At 37.7% G+C, this 15,161-nt stretch overlaps 2 protein-coding genes across 3 annotated transcripts; both read right to left on the bottom strand.

Annotated features, from left to right (window-relative positions):
* Nucleotides 1–379: 379 nt before the first annotated feature.
* Nucleotides 380–8,030, bottom strand: LOC131366680 (uncharacterized). Of its 2 annotated transcripts, XM_058411327.1 has the most exons (11): nt 7,772–8,030; nt 6,862–6,915; nt 6,338–6,364; nt 6,055–6,084; nt 4,877–4,909; nt 4,632–4,691; nt 3,832–3,882; nt 2,596–2,634; nt 2,454–2,486; nt 2,201–2,233; nt 380–488 (listed from the first exon to the last, which is right to left on the bottom strand). In XM_058411327.1, exons 1-11 carry the CDS (start codon nt 8,010–8,012, stop codon nt 463–465), a joined length of 627 nt encoding a protein of 208 aa, XP_058267310.1. In that variant the 5' UTR covers nt 8,013–8,030; the 3' UTR covers nt 380–462. The 2 variants fall into 2 exon arrangements, with proteins under 2 accessions (XP_058267310.1, XP_058267311.1); XM_058411328.1 differs by lacking the exon at nt 4,877–4,909.
* Nucleotides 8,031–9,050: 1,020 nt separating this feature from the next.
* pcyox1 (prenylcysteine oxidase 1) lies at nt 9,051–15,156 on the bottom strand. Its single transcript, XM_058412190.1, has 7 exons — nt 15,000–15,156; nt 14,450–14,594; nt 13,336–13,542; nt 13,042–13,216; nt 12,611–12,822; nt 12,322–12,474; nt 9,051–12,211 (listed from the first exon to the last, which is right to left on the bottom strand). Exons 2-7 carry the CDS (start codon nt 14,559–14,561, stop codon nt 11,541–11,543), a joined length of 1,530 nt encoding a protein of 509 aa, XP_058268173.1. The 5' UTR covers nt 14,562–14,594; nt 15,000–15,156; the 3' UTR covers nt 9,051–11,540.
* Between the last annotated feature and the right edge of the window lie 5 nt (nt 15,157–15,161).

Genomic DNA, 15,161 nt, shown 5'->3' with positions numbered 1-15,161 from the left:
TTAAAAATATAGCTCATATTCTTAATGACAATTCTGAGCAAATATGAGTAATGTATATTAAGTGTATTATACTATATATTTTATATAAAATCTGATTATATATCTTGTTTGTGTTATATATATATATATATATATATAAACATACATACTGTTAATATATATTTTTTTATCTAGTTTAATAGTATAGGACACCATCTGGGATATAAAGATGCATTAGAGACAATTTAAAAAATAAATAAAAATCTGTAGCATATTTTATAATAAAAACAACAAAATATATAAGGTGCTGCTAAAGCTACATATTTTTTAAAAAATGTTAAATTACAAATTATACTTGTAAATATACAACTAAACAGCATTAAATACGGCAGAGACATAATTACATGTACTATTTCTTTATTAAGTATTGGAAGTTCCTCATGGGTTTCTTCAGCCGGTCATGAGGTCGGAAACCCACTCCTCTTATTCCACTGTCGCGTCTCTTTCACCTGTTGAGACATTTTATGATGAATATAGACTTTAGAATTGATTCTGTGAGCTTATAGCTTACTAAATTTATCAGTCTGATATGATTGATTCCTCTCATAGGGCCCTGGCTCGCTCTGTTCCTCCTCACTGACTCTGTTACAATGCATCTTCAGTCCTAAAATAAAGCAGGACGATGCGGGAGATATAAATCAAGGCATGTGGTGTGGTGTCACTGCGGCTCTTAGAGAGAGAGAGAGGAAAAGGCAGAGTGGGAGAGAGAGAGAGAGAGCTTTGGCCTCGATTTCTGGCCCACATTCGCAGCAGTACTGCAGTGTGACGCTGCGGCCCAATAAAACCAACAAACAGCTTCTCCGACAGTCTCAACCCAAACCACCGAGCCAAAAACAAGCACTGTCTGGGTTCTTAAAATAAAAAATCTCCCACATCGTGTAACACTTTGGGGTTTTTTTTTACGTGTGGATGTTTAAAATGATGGGATTTGGATCTTCTTTTGTTCCAATTATACATGTCCTTAATTTAAGTTGTCGTAGACACCGATCAGGCATAACATTATGACCTCTGACAGGTGACGTGAATAAGACTGATGATCTCCTCATCATGGCACCTGTTAGTGGGTGGGATATATTAGGCAGCAAGTCAACATTTTGTCCTCAAAGTTGATGTGTTAGAAGCAGGAAAAATAGACAAGCTTATGGATTTGAGCGAGTTTGACAAAAGCCAAATTGTGATGGCTAGACCACTGGCTCAGAGCATCTCTAAAACTGCAGCTCTTGTGCTCACAACTTAAAGGATCTGCTGCTAACATGTTGGTGCCAGATACCACAGTACACCTTCAGGGAGCTAGTGGAGTCCATGCCTCGGCAGGACAGGGCTGTTTTGGCAGCAAAAGGGGGGATCAGCACAATATTAGGCAGGTGGTCATAATGTTTATGGCTGATCGGTGTACAGCTATAGCCTAAACTAACAGCCAAAAAATAAAATATCAAATGCAAAATTTTGCCATCAAACTAAATGTGGTAAACAAACCAAACCTTTGTCCCCTCTGGCTTGCTCATTAGGGATAGATAGAAATATAGACTTCAATAAATCTACTTTTCAACAATTGTTAACAACGCCATATAAATAAAATGGAAAGAATTGTGAAGATGTGAAAGCCTAAATTTGGTTTCTATGTAACATAACCAGCTTTTTTATTTTGTCTCATTAACTTCATGACTTTCTAGCAGCTGTAGATGACATTCCAAACCATTAAACGTAACTATAAATGGGTAAAAATTAGTTGCCAAATCACCAGGAACAACACACTTCAGCCTTCATGTTGTGTTGTCTCAGGAAAATAATCAACTTCAGGGTGATGACAGTAACTCCCTTTAACACTGGGGATTTCACATCACACTGTCACACTATTATTATTATTATTAGTGTCTATTATTATTTACGTCTAAACATCAAACATTAAAAAACCTTAACAATTAGACATATTTAGGGCCCAGAAGACCGAATCTGAACCATCGGAATAACGATGAACGGACCAGCGTCCAGTGTTTTTTAAGCCCTGAGTAAAGTCTTATAACAAAGTCCTGGATGTTTGGTCGAGAATCACCGAGATGTTTTGAAGAATTTCATCATCTGTTATCTTTATCTAATATAAAAATCCGTTGATCTTTCCATCTCAGGCCTATTATTATCAGATTTATCGTCCTGTACGTACCTGCATGTTTAAGCACCTCAATGTCATAGCGTTCTGTAAACAGAAACAGAGTTAACAGTTTCACAAAACCATCAGCCTGGAGTGTGTGTAGGGGGGAGAGAAGATATTTACTGGAAAATAAGGTTGTTTTATGAAACGTGCATCTAGAAATCCATAACCAATATGAATCCCTGTGTTTGATCAGGGTTATCTTGAGTTTATCTAGAGTGACCTCTAGTGGCCACGAGTGGTTACTACAACACCACTACCTCACCTTCTGCCTCGTCACTGTCTTCTTTCGCCATGTCTGAGGAAATTAAACAAGAATTTTCAGTGTATAATATAGTATACACATCTCACTTTAATACAAACAAACAAAAAACAAATCAACCCCTAAAATTAAATAGTGCACTTACCCATGATTTGCACTTCTACTCTCGCTTCAGCTCCATCATCTGTTCATTAGACTCTCTGGTTAGACTCGCATCACACACACAACTAACACACACTTAAAGCACATTTTAGACATATTCTGACTGATATTAACGATATAATCTGATATTAACGATATAATTTTAATAGTTTACAATAAAAATTCGCACGACTGTCTCCTCATTGAAAACCCGAATGATTAGCAATGACATGTTTGGTGTCTGATGTTTGCATTTATTTTGGTTGAAAAATACCGTGTCACAAAAATATTTTTCTACAAATTTCAGCCTTATATTTTTTTTTTTTTTTTACTAATATCACAGAATTTCACTCAGGTGGTTTAGCAAACTGTCTGATTTACAGTACTGTAAAAATATGAAGAAAATATCACTGGGTATGTTAATAAACAGTGGACCGCTATGGAGGCGGCCATTTTGGAAAACCAGACTCTTTTCATAACCATTAAATTTTGTTGAATATAAAGTTTAAAGGCAAACTTTTTCTGCTAGTTCACTAATTTTAGATGATAATTATTCAATAAAGACTGTAATTAGAAAGATTAAAGTCAGAGTTTTTTTAATCCTGGGGTTTTGTCGTGGCTTTGCAGGGATCATAAGGGATGAGAAAGCCCAAAAGGACCAAGAATAAAAATATATTTAACAATAAAAATAAACAATAAAAAGATTTATTTTATTTTTTTTTAGCTAAAAATCTTTTTATAATTGATCAAAACATATGTTGAAACATCACACATAAATATAAAAATAATATATTTATATGTGTGTTAAATAAGAATTGGAAAATAGACCTTTATTTTATTTTTTTTTAAATATTATTTTATTTTTTATTTTTATTTTTTATCAGATTTTTTAAGGCAAATCATTTAGGTTGGAAAGTTTCAACTGAAAACATTTAAGAAACTCTGACTAAGTCGAACAATAGCATTTGAAGCATAAGAATGAAGGGTTTTTTGTGAGTGAGACATAAATTATTCAATAAGACATCCTTTTCCCAAACAAATATTCCATTGTTAATAAAATAAAAATTAGAAAATGACATTTAAAGCTAAACTTTATCGCTCTGAAGAAAGCATCATCTTAGTTTCGAAAGCAATTGGGTTTAAAATATTGGTATTTTTCGAGAAAAGATGATATTTCAGAGGGTCAATGATGATAATATTGTTATATACAATGTATGGTATTACTGTTTAGATGTCTTACCTTCAGACTTCACCACTTTTGTACTCATCGTCTCTGTGTCTCGTGTCACTTCTGTACAAAAAATAAATGAAAAAAAAATAAAATAAAATAAAGGCTATGTAAAACCTAAGACTGTATACACCGACCAGGCATAACATTATGAACACCTGGGCACCCTGACTAGTGTGCGGCTATGCAGCTCCATATGCAACAAACTGTGATGCACTGTGTATTCTGACATCTTTCTATCAGAACCAGCGTTAACTTCAACAGTAGCTCGTCTGTTGGATCGGATCACACGGACCAGCCTTCGCTCCCCACATGCATCAGTGAGCCTTGGCCATCCTTCCTTCCTTCCTTGGACCACTTTTGATAGATACTGACCACTGCAGACCGGGAACACCATCACAAGAGCTGCAGTTTTGGAGATGCTCTGATCCAGTGGTCTAGCCATCACAATTCGGCTCTTCGTCAAACTCGCTCAAATCCTTACACTTGTCCATTTTTCCTGCTTCTAACATCAACTTTGAGGACAAAATGTTCACCTGCTGCCTAATATATCCCACCCACTAACAGGTGCCATGATGAGGAGATCATCAGTGTTATTCACTTCACCTGTTACTGCTCATAATGTCATGGCTGATCAGTGTATATTTACAGTCCTGAGTGTATAATTTTATATGAACAGTTAACCACTACTTTGAGGTGTGACGTAACAATAAAAAAAAAAAACAATACCTCAGGCACTGCCCAATTTCTATCTCTAGGTTTTAGCGCCTTCTGGTGGCTGTGGGGGAGTTTTTAATTCCATATGGTCTCACCTTCACTTGATGAAGAGGCAGTGGGGTTAAACGTCTGCTCAGTTTGATCTCTTTCAGCCTCTGTAAATAAAAATAAATAAATAAATAAATAAATAAGTTTAAAAAATATAAATAAATAAATACTTTTTTATTATTATGCATAGCATCATCTATTGTCTTATACAGATAGACAACAGAATTGAATAAAACAGTAATAGTATATTCATTCTCAGGCATTAAATAAAATGGTAAAGACTGTAACTCACTATCAAAACAGTTGTCATGCACCATTTCTTTTTCTGTAAGCCAATAAAGAAATATTTAAATAAGCTTACATTCTTATAACAGCATTATACAGAGCATCTCGAACGTGTCCATACTTTAAAGAGACCTATTTCCAGATCACTTTGACAAAAGAAGATCGTATTGAAATCGTCCTCATGGCTAAACCTGGAAGCTGACGCAAAAGATGCGATGGACTTCAAGAGACATGAAACATGACAAACACATCACTGACGTCACTGTGGGCAAACTGGGAGCCTGTGTGAGTGTTTACAAAAAATAAACGCCAATAATGTACATGATGCTTTGTTTGTAATGTTATACTACGCATGGAGATTTTTGTAACATCCTGTATAACTCTTTATACCACAGAGCTGCTGTAGGATCCATTCTGATTGGTCAGAAAGTGTTGATTAATTTCCTGCTTTGACAGCCGTGTAATTATTGTAATGGGCTTGGTATTATTTCTACAGCGTCGTATTACATTGATATGAAGAAGTTTTCTGTAGATTTTATGTAAACATTTATGGCAATAGTCTTCATTATTAGTGCTTAATAACTGCAGATTTTCCGCCATAGGAATCTCTCCAGGAAAAGAGAATGTTCTAGATCTTCAGTATTATAACAAGGTGATTTTTTTGGTAGCCTTAAGACAAGTGAGACCTTAAGACTTAAGCCTTAAGACTGCTGGAGCCTATCACACATTGGGTGAAAGACAGGGGTACACCCTGGACAGGTCATCAGTCCATCACAGGGCCACACATATAGATAGACAACCACACACACTCACACTCACTCCTATGGGCAATTTAGAATCACCAATCAACCTAATGTACATGTTTTTTGGACTGTGGGAGGAAAGCAGAGTACCCAGAGTAAACCCACACAGACACGAGGAGAACATGCAAACTCCACACAGAAAGGCCCCTGTCCTGTTCGAACCCAGGACCTTCTTGCTGTGAGGCAACAGTGCTAACCACTAAGCCACCGTGCTGCCCCTAAATAGCAACTATAACCGGATAAAAATTGTATCGTGTTTGTAATCATTGTTAAATTGCTGTGGCTTTATCACATCCTCCCATCATTGATTATTTTTCTATAACAGCTAACTCACACGAGTTTTATTCCTTCATTTGCTAATAAGAGCTTAATAACTAATTACCTTCTGAATTTACTTCAGCCTCACTCTCATCTGAAAAAAATTAATAAACAGGAAAAGGTTTTAGTTTCTCACTGAGTCATGAAGTTTAATTCACATTTACACATACAAAAAGATACAGAAATTTCTAGCAAAGAGATGTGTGGTGTGTTAGTGTTTATAGATTCATTATAGTATCATGAACATGTCTCTGTAAAGCAGGTGTAACTTTATGTCGTTAAAGACTAATGAGTTCAGTCAGTGTGTAAGAAAAATATGGAAAAAGTATTCATAATTGGGGACATACCTGATTTCTGCAGGTCACTGATCTCCACTGTTAAAAATAACAATAATAAGATAAATAAATAGTGCTCATCAGCTCATCATTATATTTTAATCTATAGGTATTCAGAATAGGGATTTTATTATTATTATTATTATTATTATTATTATTATTATAAAATTAAATAAAATTAAATAAAATTAAAATAAGATTAAATAAATAGTGCTCATTAGTTCATTGTTAGATGTGAATCTATAGTAATTTTAAAGTATGGATTTTATTATTATTATTATTATTATTATTATTATTATTATTATTATTATAAAATTAAATTAAATAAAATGAAATAAAATTAAAATAAGATGAAATAAATACTGCTCATTAGCTCATTGTTAGATTTGAATCTATAGTAATTTTAAAGTATGGATTTTATAATAATAATAATAATAATAATAATTATTATTATTATTATTATTATTATTATTATTCATAATAATAATAATAATAATAATAATAATAATAATAATAATAATAATAAACCATATTACCTCTCTCATCAGACGCATCCTCCTTTGAATTGACCTCCAAGGACGCAGAAAACACTGCACAAAACAGGTGGGAAAAAAGCTTTGATCTGGTGTGATAACCTGCAACATGACGTCAATCACGGATCACCACCCATCACACAGGGATGGGTGGTGTAAGATGGATGCTTCACATGAACACCTTCTTATAAAAAGTTGTGTAATTGTGATGTGGTGAAGTATTATTTTGTTTATATTAATGTTTATATTAATGTTATATTAATTATATTAATAATTAATATTATATTAATGTTTACATATATATATATATATATATATATATATATATATATATATATATATATATATAATGATCAATATTCCACAGCATTAAATTTAACTATAAATTGATTTTTAAAAAAAACATATTACGCATCATTCCTAAAAACAAACAAACAAACAAACAAACAATTGTAATGATTGGGAAAATTGCTGCTGTATAAGAGGAACAAAAGACTTCAGCATGTGCTGTTAGAGGAAAACAGTAAGTTTAATTGATGTCAAAATTATTTTCCTACTGCAGTACAACCTCCAAATGTTTTTTTTATTTATTTTGTTAAATATTTTTAATATTATTTAAATATGTGTTATTAATATTATTATTTTAATTTATATTACTTTTTTTTAAATTCTGTTTGTTTGTTTATTTATTTATTTTGAGTAAGAATTTAGTTATAAACTCTTGCACTGTGTCTTTGTAGGACTTTATAAATTCAGCACAAGCACTTTATCATACATAGAAGCTCTCAGCTCTCAGCTCTCTTTATGCACAAGACAAAATCTAAATCTTGCTTATATTTATTTCTGATTCTCATAAGCTGATCAATGATTACTTAAAGAGCACAGATAATGTGGATCAGTGATCATCTCTTACCACTCTGACACCCGGCGAGCGCCACTAAGAGCAGGACAGGACCAGTGGCTCTCATCTCGGAGCGATTTTCGATCAGGATGAGTTGAAGGATGATGTTGATGATCTCAGTTGTTGTCGGATGTGTGTATGGGGTTATTATAGCACCGCTGGGCATCACATGCTCAGGGTGAACAGACGGCGCGTCATGCTCTACCTGCCACAAGCACAGAGCGGCTTTATCTCGGCGCTGAACGAGCTCCATTGTCCGGGTCAGATGTCTCTCTTTGGTGCGGGCCGGAGACTGGTGTGTGCTTGGAGAGAGGGGATGTTTTTGTAGGCGTACTGCCAAAAGGGAAGGTCCTTTCCTTTCTTTAGTGAACGACTGAACACTTCTAAATGATCAATACTGATCTGAAGAGGATGGAGATGAGGAGTGCTGTTCCACTGAAGTGGAAAGGACTGTTAGACGTGCTCATGCAAATATTTCTGATTAAAAATACAACTGTGAACTTATAGTTTCATTTGTATGGCAATGCAATTGAAGATTAATAAGCTGACGTTTTAAAATCCAATACTGATGAACGCGGGGATCGAAGGCTGGCCCGTGTGGTCATCACAGTTTGCTGTGTATAGGGCTGCATAGCCGCAGACCAGTCAGGGTGCGCAGGTGGTCATAATGTTATGCCTGGTCGGTGTATAATAGCATTATAGACCATAAGTGGTTTACTACACATCAAGCACAAGGAAGTTAGAGGAACTGTGACTTTTTTAAATTAGCAAATTGATCTAACTCATCACAGGGCATGATCAGACACACACACACACAAACACACACTACATATAATGTTGAGATTATGAGGGAGGAGACCAGAATACCTGAGGAAGCCTTCAAGTGCTCCCAAGCATCACATTCTCATTCAGATAAATAGGAAAACATTTCTTTAAGGAGTAGAACTTAAGTATTATTATTATTATTATTATTATTATTATTATTATTATTATTATTATTATTATTATTATTAGCCTGATGAGCATTTTACCTGTCAATTTAATTCCAAATGAAATCCACAAAGCCTTTTAGCTTTTAAGCCAGTGGTCATACTCGGAACACACTGAAAAAAATTAAAAAATATAACATTTATTTCATCAAAAAATAAAAGATAAGACCTGGAAACCTCCACAATGAGCAACAAGGCAGGAAGGTGTAATAAACTGAGCAGTAACACGTACACATTTGATGAAACACAGCATCATGTGGCATCGGTCTTAAAACTCAGTTAAATAAAACTCTTATACACCATTTACAATGAATCATATTTTATTGAATGTAAACAGTGATCCATTTCATTTGACAGTGTGTTTCATTTGAAAAGAAAGAAAGCTTTCTATTAAAAACTTTTTTTAGTAGGATTAGTACGAATCACTCAATTGTTCAAAATAATCCGTGAAATAAATACACAACACTGTAGAAAAGAAAAAATTCTTTGATTATTTTAACACTGAATGTTGTTCTATACAGCGTGTTACGGAAAGAGATGTTATGACTGGTCAGTTGTGCAAAAATACAAACACACTACAAATATCATTGCTGTAGGAATGTCTGTAGAGTAAAATCTATTTAGTTCATTTTCCATAATCATTCTAAAGTACTGGTCATGGACTTTCTCTCTGCTACCCTCTTGGAGAAAAAAAGGGACAATTCATATACAATTACATTTTTATACCTTTAGTTAAAGGACATTTAGTGGTCATTTAAATTGCGTTAAAGATAAACAGCTGAGGAAAACGCGTTCCTGTAATCACTGACGTCGTAGCAGCTCTAAACAGTCCTTCCTTCACCTTGAAACGTTATCAGATGTACTTCGACGTGCAGATTCGAGAATGTGACGGCGCTGGAAGACTACATCTCTGAACGCATGATATACTTTCATTATACATTACACCGATCAGGCATAACATTATGACCACTGACAGGTGAAGTGAATAAGATCTCCTCATCATGGCACCTGTTAGTGGGTGGGATATATTAGGCAGCAAGTGAACATCTTGTCCTTAAAGTTGAAGTGTTAGAAGCAGGAAAAATGGACAAGCATAAGGATTTGAGTGAGTTTGACAAATGGCCAAATTGGATAGACGACTGGAGCAGACGATTTTGGATCATCTCCAAAACTGCAGCTCTTGTGGGGTGTTCCCAGTCTGCAGTGGTCAGTATCTATTAAAAGTATCCTTAACGTCCTGTTAGCTGCGAGGTGGGGCACATGGATGACTTAAAAGGATCTACTGCTATCATCTTGGTGCCAGATACCACAGCACACCTTCAGAGATCTAGTGGAGTCCATGCCTCAACAGGTTGAGGCTGTTTTAGGCAGGTGGTCATAATGTTATGCCTGATCGGTGTATAGATAATCTGGGAAATAAAAGGTTTACCTGGACAGCAGTTTATTCTGACAGTGTTGTGATTCTGGAGGTAAAATACTGGTTCAGTGAACAGCTAAAGTTCTTTTCTGCAACTGTGGAAAGAGGAATTAAGAAGACAAACATGTCATGTGACCTATAGATCGGGCAGAAATTAGTATTTCAAGCATTTTCTTTTTCTTTAAGAAGGCTCGCCTTCCTTTTATTAGTTTTAAAGGTGAAGCTGAATTAGATGAAGCGCCAGTGGAAGCCGGTTCACATATTCACGCTGAGTCTCAGCTTAATAATGTTTAATAACTGTTCAAAATGAAGCATTAACGCATCAGAAAAACAGAGACAAAGCCCCAACTACTGTTCACCACAGAGGAAACCAGAGAGCTGACTGAGACGCACCCATAATGATCATCTACATCTCTACAGTGCTGCAAATATTTATATCTATAATCAGGAATTAAACCTGAAGTGGGTGTGGCATAAAGCACCAGAAAATTAATAATTTATGCCTGAGTCATTTTCAGTCCCACCCACATCATTTACTCGATTTGTTTGTACATGACTGATATTTCCTAACAGATCTGGTTACGAAAATATAAAGAAATGAGTAGCCTAACTAAAGCCAGGTTTACTAAAGATGTCCGTGTTGATGACCGTGTTTTATGTCCACTGAGCTTCCTATTGGTCCGCTTGCTCATGTCTAAAGAAAAGTAAAAACCTGCAATTCGCATTTTTTATCCCAGAAATGCACTAAGAACCTCCACTTACATCCCTTTAATTAGCTTTCTACTCAATACTGCCAAAAGTATGCGGACACTCGAGTTCTTCCACTCTGATCTTAACACACTATGTCTTCACAGACCTTGCTTTGTGCATAGGAGCATTGTCATGCTAGAACAGCTCTGAGCCTCTTTGCTGCATTAAAGGGATAATTGTAATGCTACAGCACACACAGACATTCTGGGGAAGAACCACATATGGCAGTGAAGGACACTGGGGTGCACATACTTTTAGCTGTATAGCGTGGATTGCTTCAGTGCATTATAGAACAATGACAGTTGTGTAAGGGGAGGGATTTCATTTGGTCGAACTGTTCCTGTAGCTTTAGCTTGCATAGTTTTTTTTTTTAATTATCTGCAGCAATATATAATAATATATTGCTTAATAATCTGTAGCAATAAAAGCTCTAATATTGGGAAAAAAATCAAAAATTGTTCATACAAGTCAACCAAAAAAGTAATGAGAATAGAAAGCCTCTCTGGCATCTTATTTATAAAATTAAAAACACCACACACACACACACAAACACACACCACACACTTCAACAGCCAGTGGATTGTAAATTTCTTGGTTGTCGTTGTTAAAAGCATCTCTCGTGTCTCTACAGCTCCCCCCGGAGGCGAGCGTGCAGCCCCTCCTGATCCACCTTCGCCGTGTGTCCATGCCAGCGATGGTATGCGAGCAGCGCTATGTTTCGTGCTGAGAGAGCGCTCATCTCCATCGCCGATGCGACCCACTCGATGGGGCTTAGGTAATAGAGGTTGTGGTGGAGGATGAAAGGTGGAGGTCGGCGCTCTGGAGCTCTGTATGACGGATACGCCAGCCAGCGCTTCTCCACCACGTGCTCTTGGGAGATGAACAGTGTCTTTAGCTGCTCCTCGGTCAGAGGCTCGGGAGAAAAAACCTTCCACACTGCAGTCTGGTGGGCCAAAGGGCGCGAGTAGCCATGCGTGATGTGAACTGGATCCAGGGAGCTCACGCTGGAAATGCCCAGTTTCTCGTTATCTGTCGTAAAAACGTCTGAGACGAGAAACTCGCTTGGTTTCCGTTTGGTGTCCAGGTAGGACACGTTCAGACGACCAAGGACTAGCGTACTCACGGTCTGGTGGTAGCGCCCGGGAAAGTGTGAGGGCAAGGATGGAGAGAAGCCTGAGAAAGCGATGTCGGACAGACCCTGGTGGAGGGGCGTGGCCAAAACCACGATATCGTAAAGGCTGTGGGCGGGGCCTGAATCACCGACGTAGTTCACTTCGTAAAAGTTTGTGATGGTGCCTGAGTGAAGAAGTACAATGAGGTACAGAAAAAATCGAAGTCAGGGTGATTTTACAATCTGTAAATACGTGTGCGCAAAAGTTTGTAGACAAAATTAAGCAATTCTGTACCGCTTTTAGAGGGCCTTGTTTTGAGAGCGATGTTGGTCACACGTGCTGCAATGAGTTCAGCTTTGCTGTGATACAGAAGCCCAGAGCAGACTCGCTTATTACCTCCATCCACAGACCAGAGGCCCGAATCAGCACCAGCCAGAGACACAGAACCTACCCAAGAAGAATTGTGGGTAATTACTGCACAATGGTAATGTTTAATGTTTAGCTTTAAGGTTAATATAGACAAATATATGAAATATAGACAAAAACAGCCACAGCAATACTTAAGGATCCTCGTCTAGTGTACCGGCGAAGGCGTGCAGGCGAACGCTCTGGCCGTAATTAACGCGTGATATCGGGGTGACGATTTCATTAATGAAGGTCTGAGAGAAGCCGTGAGCCAGCATGGCCTCCTCCAGGGTCTTGTTGAGAAGAGCGAGAAACTCGTCACCGCCCATGGCGTGCACCAGTCGATCAGCACTCGAGAACGAGTAGCTGAACTGCTGGTACTGATAAATCCTGTCAGGACGAGATGGCTGTGTTAAAAGAACAAAACGGCTCATCCTTTTACAGTACAAGTAACCTGATTAAACTGTGTCTGAACAGTATGTTAATTATGAGTATCAGTACCAATCAGTACCAGTATTCATACCCACTCAGTTCACCCAGTACAGTATACACTATATAGAGTTATATAGAAATAAGTGTGCTTTATAATTATAGAAGAGAAGGTTTCACCTCATAAACTTGTCCAGAATCCCCTCCACCCACATGTGCATGCGCAGCGCGTTGAAGCCGTAGCGCCACAGCATGCGGAGGAAGTTCACGATGAACCAGTCGCTCTCCTCGAACATCAGCTCCTTCCCGTCAAAGATGGCCATTTTTGAAGGGACATCAGCACGGACTGACAGACCTGACAGATAAACAGTGCACTTCAATATTCACGTTTAGTAGTTTGAGAGACAGACAGAGTGGGAAGAAACAGCATTAGTTACAAGATAAAACATACAAGTTAGAACAATCAAAACTCGCCTAGTCTATCCACAAAGTGCTTCATATGCAAATTCAGCGGGTGTATAATGGAGCCTCCCGTTTCATAATCACGCCCCTCGATGTTCTCTGTCGCAAGACGTCCTCCGACGGTGTCTGCTTCGTACACGTCGATCTTGACGCCAGGGCCGAACTCCTGCCTGAGGAAATACGCTGCTGCTGTTCCTCCAATTCCGGCTCCAACGATGGCTGAAAACGAGAAAGCAAAGGCACAGTTAGTAAACTCTCTCAGTATATACACCAACCAGTCATTATGACCATGCTTAATATTGTGTTGATCCCCCTTTCTGCAGCCCTGACCCATCCTGCACTGTGTATTCTGACACCTTTCTATCAAAACCAGCATTAACTTCTTCAGCAATTTGAGCAACAGTAGCTCGTCTGTTGGATCGGATCACACGGGCCAGCCTTCACTCCCCACGTACATCAGTGAGCCTTGACCGCCCATGACCCTGTCACTGGTTCACCACTGTTCCTTCCTTGGACCACTTTTGATAGATACTGACCACTGCAGACTGGGAACACCCCACAAGAGCTGCAGTTTTGGAGATGCTCTGATCCAGTGGTCTTGCCATCACAATTTGGCCCTTCGTCAATCTCGCTCAAATCTTTACACTTGTCCATTTTCCCTGCTTCTAACATCAACTTTGAGGACAAAATGTTCACTTGCTGCCTAATATATCCCACCCACTAACAGGTGCCATGATGATGAGATCATCAGTGTTATTCACTTCACCTCCCACTGCTCATAATGTTATGCCTGATCGGTGTAATGCACAGGAGTGTTAAAGCTGAGGGATCGTTTCTCTGTTGTGTCACCAGTCAACTTGCACAAAAATACATTCTTGAGCAATCTAGCGAAAAGAAGAACTGAATCCAGTTTGACACGAAAGCTTTCTGGTGGCACAGACGTCTATTATACTCGCTTCTTATCTTCAGAAGCAAATGTCAAACTACAAACATGCTTTGACTGACAGATTAGTGTCATGATAGAGATTAGAGACATGATGTGAAGTGTATGGAACAGAAAAAAAAGAAACCCTGAAATACAGAACCAGCTTCACTCTACATGGAAAGATAGGAAAAAGTTGTATACCAATTTTCTTCGGTGGTTCTCGTAGATCTGGGGCAGAGGCGAGTCCCCGGCGTCCAACCTGACACAGTCCGAGGAACAGAAGAGCCTTGAGTGAAAGGGTTCTCACTGACATGATGAGGGTTCAGAGCTTCACAGGTACAGACACCTGAGAGGGGAAATGAGCAGAAAAACAACATGTAAGTGGGGATCAGATAATAACTTGCATGTGAACTCCTGGATAGCTTGATGACTGACACACACACACACACACACACACACACACACCACCTGTATGTTATCTATATCCATAGTCCAGACTTTTCTCAAAGGTCTCAAAGGTCAGAGAAACCTAATGTCTTCTGAAAATTCACTTTAACTATACATTAACTTTAAATAAATAATACATTAAAGCTGCTTTCGGTTTCAGTCAACATCTAAAAATTAAAGGGTAGGTTTATTTTGTGTCTGTATTAAAATAATCAATAAAATCTCAACCTGTTTTCAGTCACACAAGTTACAGTAAACTAGCATGACAAGTTAGTTAGCGAGCTAGCTAACTAACCTAACTTACCCAAATTTCTACCTCTAAAGCAGGAGATATAGTGTCTTTTGTTGCATTCGGATACTTTCCAAACGGATTCCAGCGACAAACTGGAGAAATCTGATGATCTTTGTACACGGAGAAACGAGTTAGGGAACTGTTTAACTTATTTTTTTCCCCACCTGTATTCCA

Source organism: Hemibagrus wyckioides, linkage group LG16 (genome assembly GCF_019097595.1).
Source record: "Hemibagrus wyckioides isolate EC202008001 linkage group LG16, SWU_Hwy_1.0, whole genome shotgun sequence".
In the NCBI taxonomy this organism is placed as follows: Eukaryota; Metazoa; Chordata; class Actinopteri; order Siluriformes; family Bagridae; genus Hemibagrus; species Hemibagrus wyckioides.
This window is presented reverse-complemented; position numbering and strand designations above follow the sequence as displayed.

Excerpts from the sequence above, each read along its gene's own strand:
- LOC131366680 (XM_058411327.1), bottom strand. The coding sequence starts at position 8,012 with ATGGAGCTCGTTCAGCGCCGAGATAAAGCCGCTCTGTGCTTGTGGCAG. Across the intron at positions 2,635-3,831 it reads AAAAGTGGTGAAGTCTGAAG|ATGATGGAGCTGAAGCGAGA; the intron begins GTAAGACATCTA and ends TCTAATGAACAG. Across the intron at positions 2,234-2,453 it reads AGACAGTGACGAGGCAGAAG|AACGCTATGACATTGAGGTG; the intron begins GTGAGGTAGTGG and ends TTCTGTTTACAG.
- pcyox1 (XM_058412190.1), bottom strand. The coding sequence starts at position 14,561 with ATGTCAGTGAGAACCCTTTCACTCAAGGCTCTTCTGTTCCTCGGACTG. Across the intron at positions 13,217-13,335 it reads GCACTTTGTGGATAGACTAG|GTCTGTCAGTCCGTGCTGAT; the intron begins GCGAGTTTTGAT and ends TTTATCTGTCAG. Across the intron at positions 12,212-12,321 it reads AACAAGGCCCTCTAAAAGCG|GCACCATCACAAACTTTTAC; the intron begins GTACAGAATTGC and ends TTCTTCACTCAG.